At 39.8% G+C, this 17,914-nt stretch overlaps 1 protein-coding gene across 4 annotated transcripts in view; it reads right to left on the bottom strand.

Moving 5' to 3' along the window:
• Positions 1-17,914, bottom strand: part of FLNB (filamin B) — a 177,627-nt gene that overhangs the window by 25,250 nt on the left and 134,463 nt on the right. For all 4 annotated transcript variants that reach the window (XM_075833935.1, XM_075833937.1, XM_075833938.1 and 1 more), the window contains exons 24-28: positions 17,540-17,700; positions 15,101-15,268; positions 7,428-7,551; positions 4,803-4,959; positions 3,160-3,349 (exon numbers count right to left, since the gene is read on the bottom strand). In XM_075833935.1, coding sequence (XP_075690050.1) covers positions 3,160-3,349; positions 4,803-4,959; positions 7,428-7,551; positions 15,101-15,268; positions 17,540-17,700 — 800 coding nt within the window. The remainder of the gene's footprint in view (positions 1-3,159; positions 3,350-4,802; positions 4,960-7,427; positions 7,552-15,100; positions 15,269-17,539; positions 17,701-17,914) is intronic.

Here is a 17,914-nt window from a genome sequence, read left to right as displayed (position 1 = left end):
TGCCCACGGCAACACCGTGAGCAACAAGAGAGGTGAACAAGCCGAGTCAAAACAGGAGTGTACGAGGTACCAAACGCAGAGCAGGAGAGTAGTCAGTAAGCCAGGGTCAGTATGGAGCAGGATCAAATAGTCAGAAGCTGTAGCTGGGCCAGGAAACCACACGAGAAGAATCACAAGCAAAGGAGGAACAGGAAAGGCAGGTATAAATAGACCGAGGGCGGGAGCTAGCTGAGTCTGGCCAGGCTGCGATAGGCTCTCCCACTCCTAAGCCTGCCAGCCTGAGTGGTGGAAGCTGGAGTCAGTCTCAGAGACATAGACTCAGGTGCCGACTAATTACCTATGGGCGTTAACCCCGAAGCTGTGCCTGGCAGATCCTTTACAGAGGGTTTGTTTATATGTTTGATATATAGTTTTTTGGCACCATTATATTTTTTAACACTTTTTACCGTGCGGTATAAATAACATGTTAACGTTATTCTTTGAGAATTTTTCATTACAATTGTGGTGATACTGTATGTATTTTCCTTTTATTGTTAACCTTCCCTCTGGCATGGCCGAATTGGCAAATACTTATGGTAGACCTCCCTTGTTAGGTGCCCGTCCACCATGTAAAAAATCGGTACCCCACGGTCGTGTTGAAGGGTCGCTGATGGACTGACAGAGGAAACCCCTTCCCTATGTCAAACTATTTAGATATTTGCATGGCTGTTACAGTGGGATCCGTATTGTCAATCAGAATGTACGTCATGGAGCTCGTCTAGGCAAGGGAATCCATGACATACATTTACAGCACTAAGGGGTTAATATTAGGGCATATGCAACATGCCCTGATAGCCTTAAACTAATAGGTGCAATTAAAACCCATAAATCTCTGTTCATACCATCATTGTGGCTCGTGTTTTTAATGGGAGCCATGACACTGCGATAAGTCCGTTGTCCAATGGATCCAAACAGTCACCGACAGACACCACTGATTTTAATAAGGTCTGTCAGGATCAAAGGCAAGAATAGCGATGCGGACTTGGCTAATCTAGGAGGCTCATAAGGCATATGTGAACAAAGCCGAACTCTACTAATGGCTTTCATTTTGATAAATGAATGGCCTTCTGTCATGTCCATTCTGGACAAGAACATTCAAAATATTCTGTTAACCCCAGGCACAATTTCTTTGTCAACCTGCATTTTATATGCATGCAAAGCATGTAATGTGTCCACTCAATGCAGCGCCACAGGGGCCATGTTATTAGGACTATGTACATGAATTCAGATTATACCAGTTTTACAGGTCGTATATATTAGTCACTCTTCGGAGTCAAATTTACCCATAGAAGTGCGGATGATATATTGATTATTTGAGTTAGGGTGTCCCTGGTGACAGAACAGATTAGAGAAAAGAAAGATTAAGTGATTAGTAGCTAATTGGGTAACATACTTTCATTGGATCTCCCCCAATGTGGGAACACCATACGTGAGGACCGCTAGACATAAGGTATATGTCTAGCGCGGAGATGATGGATACAACGGCTGAAAGGTGTATAGTCCACTGACCGATAACTGATATAATACCTGTTGTGACTCCACTGAAGCAGGAAATGTTTTCTTTACAGCCTCACGTTTGGTATTTTAGGGGTTATGTAGTGGGTGTAGTTGTACCCACTATTATGGTATGTAAGGTATGTTATAGCAATAAATTCTCTTTAAAAGGACACTTAAAGGGGTTGTCTCATCTTGGTTATTAGGGCAGGTGGACGTCATTGAGGAAGGTCCCTTCACTTGTGTAGCCACGTTTACTGAGCCATGGCTCGGCTCTGGCAGACCTGGTCTATACATGTATTAAATGGGTTGTCTGGTTTAGAAAACCCATTTTCAACTACCCTCTTAGGGAATTGTAAGTTAATAGAGGGTGTCCGGTAATTGTAAGTTAATAGAGTGGGGCCCTCATGGCCAGAGTGATTATCGGTTACAAAGTGCATCTCTCACTCTGGAGGACCTGTCCTGTCCTGCATTACACAAACAACCCATTGATATGAAAAGGCACTGTGTAATTCTTTATTTTCCCTGTGGTGGCGCTGCAGGGAAATGACTTACTGACACGTTTCCCCACAGATTACTGACAACTCCATTTATAGGCTATGTACACCTTTGAAATTGTTTTGTTTGGGTTGTTTTTTTAAAAAATAAAAAGGTCTATCAGTGTGTTTAAAGCAGCTTTCTAAATACTTTGTATTAAAAATTATTTTAACTTTTTGAGATACAGCTGCTTTAAATCCTGTATACAGAGCAGCTGTATCTTGCGCTGAGATCTGAATCTGTCAGGTCAGCGGGACTGACTGGTTCAGTGACAGCGGGTCCTGCGTTCCACCTGTAATCGATCACATCTAAGTTCTGAACTTAGATGTGATCGGTAACCGCTCGATCCTGCGTGTCAGACACACGCAGGGCCCGCTGACACTGAATCAGTCAGTCCCGCTGACCTGATGGATACAGGTTTCAGTGCTAGATACAGCTGCTCTGTATACAGGATACAAAGTAGCTGTATCTCAAAAAGTAAAAATTATTTTTAATAGAAAGTATTTTTAAAAAGTAGTACAAAACACACTGATAGGCTCTGTGACGAACCGAAACGTTGCTCACTTGAGGTGAATAAATCCACCCTGTTTCATCCATTCTGAAGTCCTGGTGCTGTTCCTTTGTTATATATATATATATATATATATATATATATACAGTCCAAAAGTAGATCAACACAGCACTCCAACATACCATAAAATTAGGCCATGTACTAGTTTCCAGGGGATGAATCAGCTCCCAAATTTCAATATAAAACATATTGAAATTTGGGAGCTGATTCATCCCCTGGAAACTAGTACATGGTATAATTTTATGGTATGTTGGAGTGCTGTGTTGATCTACTTTTGGACTGTATATATATTTATTTCAAAAAGGTGTACATAGCCTTTAAATATATGGCCATTTATTTAAATTACGCATGTAATACTACATTTGTAGTGTAGTGGCTGTTGCAGGGGAAGCGAGAATCCAACGGCAACTTCCAAAATTATGTTTGCCAGGGGCCTCAAAAGTTGGTACCGCAGACAATCCCTTTAAGAAACAATACTCCAAATCTAAATCGTTTTTCAGTTGTAGTAAAGATTATACCTGCAGCTGTACACTTGCTGGCATCTCCTGAGGGCATTGCTCGTATTCTGTATGGAGAATAAGGTATATCATCGCCGCCATATTTTACAGCAACCTGGTAGCGCCCAGTTTTATCAGGACTGTAGGATATGGCATATGTTCCATCCTTGTTGTCCAGGATTTGAGCCTTCTTTGGTTTACCTTCCTGGTCCTAACAGCAACAAAAGACAAAAAAAAAGTTGAATTACAAACCTTCCAAAGCCAAATAACGTAGATGTTATAATATCGGGGACAGCTAAAGAAACACAATCCAAATCACAATATTGTGAGAATAGAATAAACATCAATGAAAATTACAGCTCCCCTGGAAGTCAAGGAATGGTTATCTTTGGGCAAATTCTCAAAACATAATTTTGTAACTAGAGAGTGTATTCATCCATCGACACAGAATTCTGAGAATATCCCCAAGACGGCAAGTTTTCCTTTAATTCCTAAACAAACAGCGATGTTTCTCATTACACATGATTTACACTTTGTAACTAGCAAGAGGGAATACCATCAAATCCCCAGCATCCTGCAGGAGTTGACACTCAAATAGTGGAAACATACAGCTATCTCCAGCACTTGTTTTATCCCAAAAAATATGTTTTATAACGTGGTGACAAATTAAAGTAACGTTCAAAGTAAAGGTTTAGTATTATACACAAAGCAAAATATATATTGAATTATTTTAATCCTCCATCAGTGAGACCACTGTGTTGCTGCATTGGATTTTCCAATATCCTGGATGTTTTTGTGTTATATGTAATCAAAATGCTGGAAAAAGCTTTTAAATTCCGGCTGCATGAGCAGCCACTAGGGGGAGCTTAGGAGCTAATTGCATACTGTTATACATAGAACTCAACAACTCAATATGCACTAAGCTCCCCCTAGTCGTAAAACGGTCATCCAGAACATAGTGCATCAATATAAATCTATGTCTAGGGTATTTGGAGCTCTGTATTAGCAAAACGGAGCACACCAATATAAAGATATATCAATGAATTAAACAACACACAATGTTGATCCTTAAGATGGCCCAGCGTTAAAATGTGGGCATTCACTTTAATGGAAGCCATTGGATAATCTATGCTTAGACTGACTAACCTTCAGTGAATATGTATTGCTCCGAGTATATGGGCCCAGTTGCAATTTCTATGCTACTACTTAATTCATGACCATATAGAGCAGCCCACAGAGTCCCTTGGGCTCCTTATTATGGACCAGTAGGAACTCTGCATGCTGCAGGAGGGTGCTTCTGTGATGCACCGAATTCTCCCACAGAAGCAATACATCGGTACAACATGGTCCTGCATTAATGTTGTGTGTATGGGCCCTGTGACATGTGTTACCACATATTGCCGTGAAGAGGAGAAGACGATAAATCAAGGGTTTAGTGACTTGTTTGATCTTCAGAGAATAATGAAATCTTGACCATAGTAATTTTTTTAATTATGGGAAAATAAGATATAGGACTTTAAACTGATTTCAGATGGAGAAATGGATAGCCCCTTGGGACAATAGTAGGCAATTTAGAGCATAAATAGATCTGTTTCTTTGTATTGAAAGTGTGGGAATAAAAAAAAAAATATTCCAAGAATTAAAAACCCATAAAAATGACTTACAGTTATTTGAACAGAGAGATCTCCTAATCCGGCATCTTTAGCATTCACAGCAAAGTCCACAGGAAGACTAGCAGGAACCCCCTGTGAGCTAAGACCCGGGCCACTGGCAGTCACTTTGCTGGGATCATATGTAGGAAGAACTTTAACTTTGAAAGGACTGGGAAGAAAATGGAATAATTTATTAATTATACAAAATCAACTATGGTGGGCTCTGTATATCAGCAAAGATCATCTTGCAACAGTTGGTGTTTCACAAATATGGAGTAGAAAAGAAAAGATGAAGAATAAATAGTTCGTCCTATAGGGTATCTAACTTTCTCAACTTTCCATTTGGAACTGTAATATTAACAAAATGCCACCCCATAATATTATATACATTGCTAATAATTTTTGGCCCCCACATAACCCCTTTAAGGTATATATTTAAAGTTAACTGAATTCATGTGTCATTGTTAAAAGGGAAGGGGTGTAACTTGAAGTTCCTGAGACTCTATGCAAAATCTTTAACAGGGCCCCTCCCAACTATCATGTGCCAATATAATGCTCATGTCCTTATATGGCAAAGAGGCTATTGTACCTCCTATGGCACTCGCACCCGGGAGTGACAGCAACCTCTGCACTCCCTATAGTTATGCCCCTGTTAACAAGGGAAGCATGGTTAGGGCAAACTCTTCTGTTTACGGGTCCATTGAGGGTAAAGGAGATTAGCTATTAACGCTTGTTACACATACTTGCCAACTCTCCGGGACTCTCGCAAGAGCATGTGCCCTGAGTCCCCTTTAAATTATACTCACCTCTGCCCATTCCTGCAGTCCTCTTCACTCCCAAGCGCCATGTCAGGATGTCGTCTACAGTGGCGCCTAGAATTAAAGATGACTGAAGGAACGTGGTGAGGTGATCCTCTGCACTTCTGGTTTGTGGTCTGTATTACTTTAGGGTGCCTGGTCTGGGGTCTGTATTTGTTTATGGGAATGTACTTAGGAGGTCTGGTCTGTAGTCTGTATTAGTTTAAAGGAACAGTGTCATCACAAATAATTTTTTTATATGTTAAAGATGTTAGTGCCTTAATATAAACGTTTATTTACATTTGTGTGTTTGTGTTTTACTGTTTCTTATTTTCACACTTTTTCTTCCCTATGGGGACTGCCATTTTTTGTTCCATTTCTGTGTGTGTCGATTAACGACACACACAGACATGGAATACGGCAGCCACAGTCCCATAGGGACTGCGAACGGCTCCCGTCCCATTGACTGCCGTGTACGGCGTCTGTGTGGGAACTGCGCATGCGCCGCTCCCACACAGTCCTATTCGAAATTGGCGCCGTCCGGCGCCATTTTCCTGTGGACCGGAAGTCGCGGCTGGACAGTAATATTACTACTTCCGGTCGCGGCTTCCGGACAAGTGCACATGGAACAGCGGCAGCAAAGGGAGCGGACGGGCCGCGGCGGCAGGAGCAGGTAAGCGATTTCAATGTATGTTAGTGTTTGTGTGTGTTTACTACTGCATGTAAACCTACTACACTGTGGGTTACCTCAAAAAATGGCGACACACAGTGTAGGAGGTTAAACCTTTCAAACCCCTCGTTTATCCCGGCACTAGCCAGGATAAAGGAGGGGGGGATGCTGAGAGCTCACTAGAGCGATAGCTTTTAACCCAATGTTGCAATGCTGCAATTTTGGGAACTAGCTCCAAACAGCTCCATCTAGTGACCAAAAATGGGTAGTATTATAAATTTGAAAAAATTTATAATATTTCCTGACTCGCGAAAAAAATAAAAAAAATTTGAACAATGTTTAATCACCCACACACTAAATGTTTAAATTTTAAAAAAAAAACATGTTTTTGGGGCGACACCATGCCTTTAAGGTTTTTGGTTTGGTGTCTTTAATGGTTTAAGGGGTCTGGACTGTGGAGTCTGGTCTGGTGACGGAGAGGTTTATTTGTTTAGAGGGTTGGTTGTCTGTATTAGTTTGTGGGGCCTGAGGGTCTATATTTTAGGAGTCTCAGTTTAGGGGGTCTGGTCTGGGGTCTATTAATTTAGCTGGTCTGATCTGTGGTCTGTATTTGTTAAGGAGGTCTGTATTTATTTTTGGGGGGTCTGTATTTGTAATTCAAATGCTGCAATATGGGGTCGTGTTCTATATAAATAGGCGGGGTATAAAAGGTAAAAAACTTGCACAGTGCACCGCTTTTTAGAATCTCCCTTATGTCCCTTTTCAACTGTTGGCAAGTATGGTAATTCTGCTTTATTTCCTTACAAAGACATTGGCATTTTTCTGTTTGGTTGTGGCTCCCAATAGCAAACACAAACCTTAATGGTTGCGCCCTTTGAATAAACTCCGTAGCGTATTGTATACGGTCATCTTGTCACCATGTTCTATCAATAACAAAATTACAATTTACAGGGAAACAAAACTAAAATCTGACAACAAATAGGACTGCACTTCCTGCTTCACTTTTGCAAAATGGCCGCCACAACAAAGAGAAAAATGGCAATCACTCTAAGTAAAAAAAATAAAAACAACATTTACCTACCTTTAGCGACTACTGATTTACTAATCTACGACCAATTTCATCTTATGGATTTAAGCAAAGTACGCACTGCAAATACAACCAACATTTACCTGCGAGAAATCTCTTCATCTGCATACTGGACGGACACAGTGTACGGACCTTCGACACTAGGTGTGTAGGCCACAGAATGAGTCCCATCTCCATTATCTGTTATTTCCACTGGCTCCACAACCCCTAAGGATTAAGAGAAGTGTTTAAATATCGATAAAATATCTCCACAGCCAGTCGTCCAGAGGTTTGCAGCAAATTACTCTTTAAATATCATAGGTGTTGAAGCTGCTACCAATTTTTCTGGTAAAACCCGCATGGACATCTTTTTGCATGGTCACTAAACACATATTGCAAATTCTAAACAATATATATTTTTTTTAGTATGTTATACGGTCTTCAATAAATATGACTAAATTAACTGAGCTTATGTAGTGCTCTGAACTTCTAATATCTTCTGTGTTACAATTTGGTTCTAATAGCAACCCAGTCTCGGGACAAAAATTATATATGTGATGGGGTATATGGAGTATTATTACCTGGTGTCCCCCTCTGTCGTGGATCTGTCGTTATAGGGTCCCCTCTGTGTTGTCTCAAACTGGCCACAACGTTTCTCAGACGGAGTCTCAGACACTCCCTACGTTCACGGATTGGACAGAACTGCTCACGTGAGCATCTGTGGCCAATCCGAAAACAATGGGAGTGTTTCAGACTCAGTCTAAGAAGTGCGGCAGCCATTTTGGATCAACACACTGGAGACCCTAAAAAGGCAGATCCACGACAGAGGGGCAGAACTGGAGGACATCAGGTATTACTACTCCATTTACACCACATTTAAAATGTTCTCTCGGGACCGGAAAGTTGCTTTAAGTACCAATCTTGGGACCATGGGCGGGCTTATTGGTTTGTTCAGATACACTTGGCCATATTTTTTCAGATTATAGGAATAAAGTGCTACAAGTGCTCGGCTCCTTCATCCATATTTATTTAACTTCGACTTCATGGAAGGATGGTAGTGCTCCAGGAGATTTTGAAAAAATAATAGATTCCAACCTTTTCTAGAAAAACATTTTTTTAAAATTTTCTTTTAATATCCTTTCACTCTGCATACTGCATGGGATCGGTTGTGCGTCAGTTATATGGGCCTCATGAAAACTATGACAGTGTTAGTTGGAGTTGCCCATGCTAACCAATCATTTTCATTTAACCTTTACGTAAAATTACAGTAGGAATCTAATTGGTTCATATGAACAAAAACTCCACTTTTTGTCTGCACTAGTATTCAAAAATGAGGCCCGACATGTGGTAAACAACCATAAATTAGAGATATTTACATATCGGTTGATCACCCATGACACTAAACACAATCATTCACCATAAAATCAGATGCCTGTGAAGGTTGATCTATATTATTAGAGATCTTAGGGTTAATGTATTTTGTTTTCTAGGAAAGGTGTGAAAATGGAAATCCATATAAAAATTACAGATGTAGCAGAGCTGAGTTTGCCATTTGGCACAAGCCATGGTATTACAATGTGTCGACTGTGGTTTGGACTCTAAGTCATTATAATCTATATGTTATGTATGTATGTATATATATATATATACATACACACATACGTACGTACATACATACATACATACATACATACATACATACATACACAGTTAAATAGCAAATTCAGTCTGCTACATCTATAAATGCAAAACCAGAACAAGAAACAAGTCACGACCAGGTGTTTGAAAAAATACAAATAATCTTTATTAAAGTCAATTAGACACATGGAGACAACGTATAACACTTAGACATAATAAAATGCCATGGACCCTCGAACACAAACGGAATCCGAACGTAAAAGCAGAGTAGCCCCCCAGATGTAAAAATGGTCTGACACAACCTATATATGGCTAAAGTGCATAAGTACATATTAATGAGCAGGTACTAGGCATGGTACGCTTTGCACAGATGAACACATAAATAAGTATAGAGAATATATATAAGGTACAATCTAAGTAAAAACGACATATAAAGTAGTATACCTACACCTGCGTATAAGAAGATAAATAGGAGATCAAGACCAAGAGGGGGACCTCTGCTTAACCCAACGCGCGTTTCGCTGGTGCTTCGTCAGGGGTCAACCCCTGACGAAGCACCAGCGAAACGCGCGTTGGGTTAAGCAGAGGTCCCCCTCTTGGTCTTGATCTCCTATTTATCTTCTTATACGCAGGTGTAGGTATACTACTTTATATGTCGTTTTTACTTAGATTGTACCTTATATATATTCTCTATACTTATTTATGTGTTCATCTGTGCAAAGCGTACCATGCCTAGTACCTGCTCATTAATATGTACTTATGCACTTTAGCCATATATAGGTTGTGTCAGACCATTTTTACATCTGGGGGGCTACTCTGCTTTTACGTTCGGATTCCGTTTGTGTTCGAGGGTCCATGGCATTTTATTATGTCTAAGTGTTATACGTTGTCTCCATGTGTCTAATTGACTTTAATAAAGATTATTTGTATTTTTTCAAACACCTGGTCGTGACTTGTTTCTTGTTCTGGTTTAGTTTTAATTAGTCACTAGGACCATTAGTATCATTCGGGGTATTATTCGGTTTGCTAAATGATCTATAAATGCAAATAGAGGGGCGAAAATACAGATTGTACAGAACTGTATAGTCTGTCTTTACAATTGTATATAAAGAGCGCATATTTTGTAATAATACCAGCACTGTCGCATTGCCTGGGATAAAATAGAGGTCTTTATCACGCCATTATTTTTTTTCAGGTGGGGTAGTCCTTGGTATTATTAGAAAGCTTGTTCAGTATGTACATTTCAGACGTATTAAAATCACCAAAAGATCAAAGTTATTAGGGAAGAAAGAGCCCATGAAGCCCAAAGCCAAATAAAATTATTGTGAAAGAATCGGCAAGATATTTGACTAGCATGTTGAGGAATCCAACACCAAGGCCTGAAAAAGTTGCAGCATGCACATTCAACAAAATAGGGAGTCAGAGATACATATATATATATATATATATATGTATGACAAATTGTTGGTTTGGGTGGATTAATATGCCCAATTTGAAAGGCACCTTTGGCAAATTTATGAAAATACGGTGGGCAAATAAATTTTCCTTTTATTCTATGGTCGGAGATTTTGCTAATCCCTAAAGTTTTTGCTTTCAAGACAAGTTACCATTATAAAGCCAAGTCCTCATGCACATGGGCGAGCCCAGATGTCACAAACCATATGGCAACACACTTATTCCCTATGGAGCCGTTCATGGCCCGCTTCTTTTTCTTACAGATTCTGAAAAAATCCAACACGAAAACCTCCATATGCCTCTGTGTAAAATCGGAGACATACAGAGGTACAGAAGAGCCCCATAGACATCTGTGTGTGCCGTATTATGGCCGCTTTCAAATCAGAGGTTGTACAGAGACGTTATACCACCGTGTGCACGAGGTCTAATGCCACATGCACACGACAGTGTGTGCCGGCCCGGTGTCCAGTCAGTGAACCGTGGAAAGATAGGACATGTCCTATCTTTCCACGGTTTTTAGAATCGGGTCCGTTTTCACGGACCCGATTCACTCGCTAAGCCTCATTCCAATTTTAAAAGAAGCTTCTACTAGATTATTTTAACGCAGTAGAATAATTGTAACATTAAAACGGTTATACGGAGGAGGGAAATTAATTTATCATATTCATCATAGCAAATGTAATTACAGCTAAAGGATTGCTCAACGTAAGGACTGCACAATTTCATGTTTTGCTATAGATGTGACCGTAACTCCACAGACTAGTGTCTGGAGATGTTTTTCTTATTTTTTTTCATACATTAATCTTTTAATATAAAAAGAGGACGTATATAATGTTATGATCAGATCAGAGTGGATTCACAAAGGTAGCCTGCCGCAGCTTTACACCATGTTCCACAAAACTTAGTCCATTTTCCCCTGTGATATCGGAAGTTTCTTTTCACTTCCCAATCTTGTACTCTTACTAAGTCCTGTGCACAAGGACCTGATTGTTCCGCATTCAGTCCAGCAATCATCAATATAGTACTTGTCAGCTGACACCATTCAACAGGATAGCCTGCTGCATCTCAGGTGCGTTCCCACGGGGTCTGTAACACGAGCTAAATTGCCCTACACAGGGCAGTGACTATTGGCGTTGATCGAGGAGAATAGCTTAAAGTCAAAAAGACTTTCAAACATCTTAGTTTCAAAGTGTGGGGGTGAACTATATACTATTAATTACCTCTCTGTCATGTATCATATAGAAGGGTCTGTATGATAAATTGACACTCCAAATGGTCCCTAAAAACATACCAAGGAAAGCACATTGAGAATTTGAGCCCTGTGTTACCTATACCCATATTGTATGAATGTCAAAGAGTATCGTCTTAAAATGTTGTTTAATTGACAACATTTTCATGTTTCAGTGGAATTCAGTCGTTACTGTATATAGTTCTAAGACCAAATTATTGCAGGACGGATAAGGGCTCGTTCACATCTGCATTCCAGGTTCAGTTGTTCTGCTCTAAGAGAACACCAGAAGCTCTGGATTCATTGCGTGAAAGAAACGAATGGCACTCGACAGAACTCATTGACTTTAAGTTCAGTCCGGTCTCCTTCATGGTTTGTGTTATTTTGCCAGACATAATACAGCAGCATGCTTCTCTATTTTGTTTGGCAAAAACAATGGAATCTGTGACTGAAGCCTCTGACGGAGTCTCGATGTGAATATGGCGTATGGGTTAAGTCAGTAAGATAAACATTGAAGTAATGCAAACAAATTCTTGTTTGCATTTCAACCATTATTGGACTATCCCCTACAATGGACGTTGGAGGAGTTGAAATGTAGTAACCAAAGACATTTGATTTAATAGACTCTTGTGAGTTTTGTTCACGTCCGCAAAATGTCTGTTGCCATCCTTGACGGATGATGGCTGGACTCCAGGCTCAAAAACGAAAGCTTCCTCACTATCTGGGAGATGTATATGATAGTTTGTGCCTTCCCTAGGCTTGTTACTTAAAGAGACTCTGTCACCACATTATAAGTGCCCTGTCTCCTACATAAGGAGATGGGCGCTATAATGTAGATGACAGTAATGTTTTTTATTTAAAAAAAACGATCTATTTTTACCACTTTATTAGCGATTTTAGATTTATGCTAATTAGTTGCTTAATGCCCAAGTGGGCGTCACTTTACTTTAGACCAAGTGGGCGTTGTACAGAGGAGTGTATGACGCTGACCAATCAGTGACCAATCAGCGTCATTCACTCCTCTCCATTCATTTACTCAGCGCATAGGGATCCTGCTAGATCCTTATGTGCTGTCTTATACTAACACATTAACAATACTTAAGTGTTTAGACAGTGAATAGACATTCCACGGCATGTCTATTCACAATCTCTGCACTTCGTTACTGTTTCTATGGTAGTTACAGCAGAAGTTACAAAACTTTACAGAAATTAGTAGCACATTAGTTAAAAAGGAGGTGTATAGCCATGCTAGTATTTGTTAACTATACACACACATACCGTATTGGTCTTCCCTTTATTGCCGGTGCTTTAAACTTCAACATAATATCGAGTGTTATACCATAATAGAGATTAAGATCTGTTATGGAGTTAGAAGAGCCAATAAATAACAGTCAGAGGCTCAAATCGTATGCCCTTGCGTTTCGGAGGATACAGTCGACTAGTTAAAGTCCAGGGGTAGTGTATTGTGTAAACTAATAGGGCACGAAGATACCCCATTAAAATCAGGACGCTGGTTGAAATTTCTTTACTTGCCCTATTGGCCTACACAATACACGACCCAGTAAATTTGTATTTTAACAAATGTGCTACTAATCTCTGTGAATCAAAGACTAAAACTGGCCTTACACATAAGATAAATGTTAGTCAAACCCGCTGGTTTCAGTAGGATCGGCTGGCAATGTAATGTGTATGGGGCCTCCAGACCTTTGTTAAAAATCCTCTGGCAGCTGCTTTTTCCCCCTCTACCCATTGAAATATACATTAGGGTAGAGTCTGGAGAAATAGCTATTTTAGCTGGCACCTATCTCTCGTTTCTGGCCGGCTTAAGGCGTCAGGCGTGACACTGTGCCATTTAGCACGATGACTTGACCCACCCGCCAAGGTTTCAGGATTAAGAGGTTTCCAAGATTAGAAAAAACATTTTCTAGGAACATCGCCACTCTTGTCCATGGGCTATGCCTGGCATTGCAGATCAACCCCATTTAAGTAATTGGAGCTGAGCAGCAAAAACACCTACAGCCTATGGACAATAATGGCGTTTCTGGTAAATAAATCAGACCCTTTTCTCTTATCTTTAGATCTCATTGTGTCACAGAGACAAGTCGACCATGTAGGCCCAATCATATGCAACGATAAGTTAGAATAGGCAAAAGGGGGATAGATACATGTTTGGGCAGCACATATTTGATTGGTAATAGCCAGTCACAGACCCGGGACTGCACCTCTTAATTTATGGAAAATCATCTTCTTCACCAGTGAATATTGGAAGATTTAAAAGTGACACAAAACCATAATCATTGTGAGTCCAATGAGAAGTAGCCAGAGATAGACCAAAAATCAGAACTGATTAACATTCCACGTTCCTGGAGCAGATGACAAAAGTCCAAACCTGGCTCGTTTGCATCTCGCTTGAAGTCACCTTTAAAGAAATTTGAAATGGCTTTCAAGGGGCTCCGTTTCATGGAGTCCTGCTCATTAACTAGAAATAAATACTGTTATTATAGCCACCTATTAGAACAACAAAAGTATTTATAATGGGTATGGTCACACAAGAACCCAGGACCAAAAATCTAGGAAACAACATTGATAACACAGGATGATCTATTTTGACTGAACAATTGCTGAACATCAATGTTTTTGTTGGGCTGCAGTAACTTTCATGTCCATTAGCCGTGGTGGTGCTATAGAGCTGCTAATTCAGAAAAAAAAACAAAAAAAAAAACACTAGCTCCCTAGTGAATAGAATATTCATTTTATGGAACATTTGGAAAATATTTACTTGCTTAATTTTATAGTATAGTGAAATTTCACCAAAAGACCACCACTTTGAGAAGACCACCCCCTTATCTAGACCAGATTTCCTGTGACAGATTTTCAGTTCCACCACATATTTTGTATACTGCCCATCTTCTTTCAATAGACTACCCCCCCCCCCCCTTAATGCAATTATGGGTGGTCGTCTAAAAAGAGATTTTACTGTATATACTACCACACTCCATCAGGGGCCAATAAATGGGGGAGGGGGGTTTACTGAAAAAATAATTTGTGACTACAATGAAGAATGATATACAATGGTCACAAACAATTTAAACATTTCAAGTATGATTATTTTTGGAGGCCTATACACAGAGTATATTTTAAGCAATCAATCTTCAAGGGTCATCAGGATATTACAGAGTTAGATCAAGTAAGCAGCAGTAGCACAGTATAGAGATGCGTCTCATGTAAATCTAGTGCAGGAAACTACATCAAGAAGTTATAGCCAAGAAGATTCTGAATTCTCCAAAATTTGAAGGCTTTGGATGTTCGATGCTATGTCCAAAAAATTTAAAGTATGGTCTTTCAAAAACTAAAACTAGAGTGGTAAACAGAAAAAAAATTACGGGATCTTGGAATATAAAGAAAAACATCCAAAAGATTTGATCACAAAGAGCACCAACTAAGAGAATCTCTTACCTCGTGGTCCAGTTACTACAACACTTAGTGGAGCAACTCCGGCTTTGCTGGCATCTACCATAAACTGCTGCGGGATATTCGCTCGTACAGCATTTCCAAGTCCAATACCAGATACTTTTACTTTGCTGGGGTCTACAACATCTGTTACAGGGACTTTGAACGGACTACCTGTAACAAGGAAAAGAGAAGAGACTCAGAAGGGAAAGACCGTACCACAGCTACCATAGTCTTCCTCTCCCAGTTAGTAACAAGACTACAGTCCACTGGTGGTTTGGACGGTTAGGAACTTCATTAAAATAATATAAAGCAGGGTGATTGTCCTCTAAAAACAGTGTCAAATTTGCCTTATTAGGTGGCGATTTAGGGGCATTGATTTAGCACTGCATAAACGGAGAGATTCCCAAACTGAAGCTTGGATGCAATCCTTTGGGAGCCTATTGAGGTCGACACTGTGGAAGACTTGGGAACTTCTACTTACAGGTGATTTTTTTATTTTTGGAGGGTTTGTACTATGCGCCCAAAAATGTATAATTTTTATAGAAACTTATAGATGCTCTAACATTACAGATTGTCTTTTTAAAAAATAGCTCATTTACAAAGCATAAATGCTCAAACGATTTAAAAAAAAAAAAAAAACACTGAAGAAATACAAACATTATATAAAAATAAAATAATAATAATAATAATAATAATAATAAATCTTGCTTCTGCTCAATCAATCATCAATTTTATAGACATTTTTAAATTTTATTATTGATCCATTGGGCTGGTTAAAGAAGGGCCCAGAGGCCTTTATAAATCATGAGTACTAGATTCTGGAGATGGGATGTTAATCCAGGGATTTATTTTGATTGCCATATTTGGAGTCTGGGAGGAATTTTTTACCCCAATATGGGGCAATTGGCATCCACCTCATAGGGTTTTTTGCCTTCCCCTGCATGGTCGTCCACTGATTTTTATTTATTTATTTAAATCTAAAATAGGTCCAACATTCTGTGTTAATGAATATTTTATAGTAGTTAGAGCTCCATTGTTTGAAACAGGGATCCAAAGCCTCTGCATAGAGAGCTAAAGGGGTTAAAGTAATTGTACGAGAAACAACAATTATCACCTATCCACAGGATAGGTAATAATTGTCTGATTGAGGAGGTCCTCAACAATCACGAGAACGGGTGTCCCGAACCCCATGTTCCACCTCACTGCTCTACAGCAGTGAAGAAGACATTGAATGGAGTGGCAGTCGATCATGCACACTGCAGCTCCATTCAAAGTCTATAGGAATGACAGAAAAAGAAGAGTACAGCACTTGTCTGTTTTCCCCATTCTCTTAGACATTGAATGGAGTGGCAGGCACATGCTCAACTGCAGCTCCATTCAAGCTCCTCCTCTTTCTCGCGATCGGTGGGGGTCCTAGTGATCAGACAATTATCACCTATCCTGTGGATAGGTGAAAACTATTGATTTTGGTACAACCCTTTAAAATGATAAAATTCTGTCCATCTTCAGACACCACCAGGGGGAGCTTTGTAGCTTGTTTCAGACTGTGGTGGTAGAAGTTTAGTATTTAAATCTATGCTATCCACACACGGGATAAAGATATATTATAAAATTATTCAGCACAGAATGTTGGATCTAAAAACAATATAATGATAAAGTGTAGACAACGACTTTGGATTCTTACCTGCATATGTAGCTTAAAGGGGTTTACCAGTCCCAGAAAATTGAAGGCCTATCCTCAAGATAGGCCATCAATAGCTGATGGGTTGGGGTCCAACACCCGGGACCCCCATCAATCAGCTGTTTTGTAGGGGATGTAGCGGCGATTCAAAGTATTGCAGCCGTGTCCCATTCACTTTAATGCGAGAAGGCCGCAATACTGTAAGTAGAAACGAAGGCGAAGCTGCGCTCTACGCATGCAGCACCCCCTTCAAAACATCTGATCGGCAGGGGTCCTTGGCGTTGGACCCCGACCCATCAGCTATTGAAGGCCTATCCTGAGGATAGGCCATCAATTTTTAGGGACTGAAAAACCTATTGAAACCCAGTGATGGGGCTTACATACTGAACTTGTGGGAGCATTTTCTATCAGGGTACAACATTATTTCTTACTCTTCATACCACTAATGAATCCTTTCTGAATTACTACAGAACCAGTAAGCAATATAAATTACACAGCAAGAGGTAAACCACAGACCGGACATGAAGAGGTTAGCTCACCCTGTCACCAGTCCATTTATGAATTGGACAGGTTGGATGCAAAACTACAGTAATAAATAAAAGTGTCCCATAAAGTGTGAGAGCAGCACAGACCACAGACAGTGCTGTTTATTAGGTTTATACAGCACGGTCATAATTTATACATGGAAACACGTCTTTACTATTTATAACAAGAAAACCAAGCCAAGTAAAGCAAAGGGCAGAACCTCTAAGTGACTGTACCTGGAATATGTTCCCCGTCATATGTGATATTAACGTCGTATTCTCCTGGAGCATAAGGAATATATTCTACGCTGCAGCTTCCATCCTTATTGTCCTTACAAGACATTTTGGATTCTGACGGACCCTCGACTGTTATTCCCAGACCACCAATTCCAGCACCTCTGCAACAAGACATGTCATTACAGAACAATAGGTTAGCCTCAACATTTATTGCTTACCCCAGCGTAAAATTACTAAGTTCATGTAGAGTTTAATGGTCTATTGCTCCATTAGAACAAGATTATCATGCTGTATAGTAGACAGATTCATGTATTCAATTGTTTGAAATTTATGCAATTGGATTAATGTAATATACACCAAAAAAAATAAGTTTTT

The sequence above is a fragment of the Rhinoderma darwinii genome, chromosome 7, assembly GCF_050947455.1.
Source record: "Rhinoderma darwinii isolate aRhiDar2 chromosome 7, aRhiDar2.hap1, whole genome shotgun sequence".
In the NCBI taxonomy this organism is placed as follows: Eukaryota; Metazoa; Chordata; class Amphibia; order Anura; family Rhinodermatidae; genus Rhinoderma; species Rhinoderma darwinii.
Note: the sequence above shows the minus strand (reverse complement) of the source record. Positions and strands in the feature narration are given on the sequence as shown.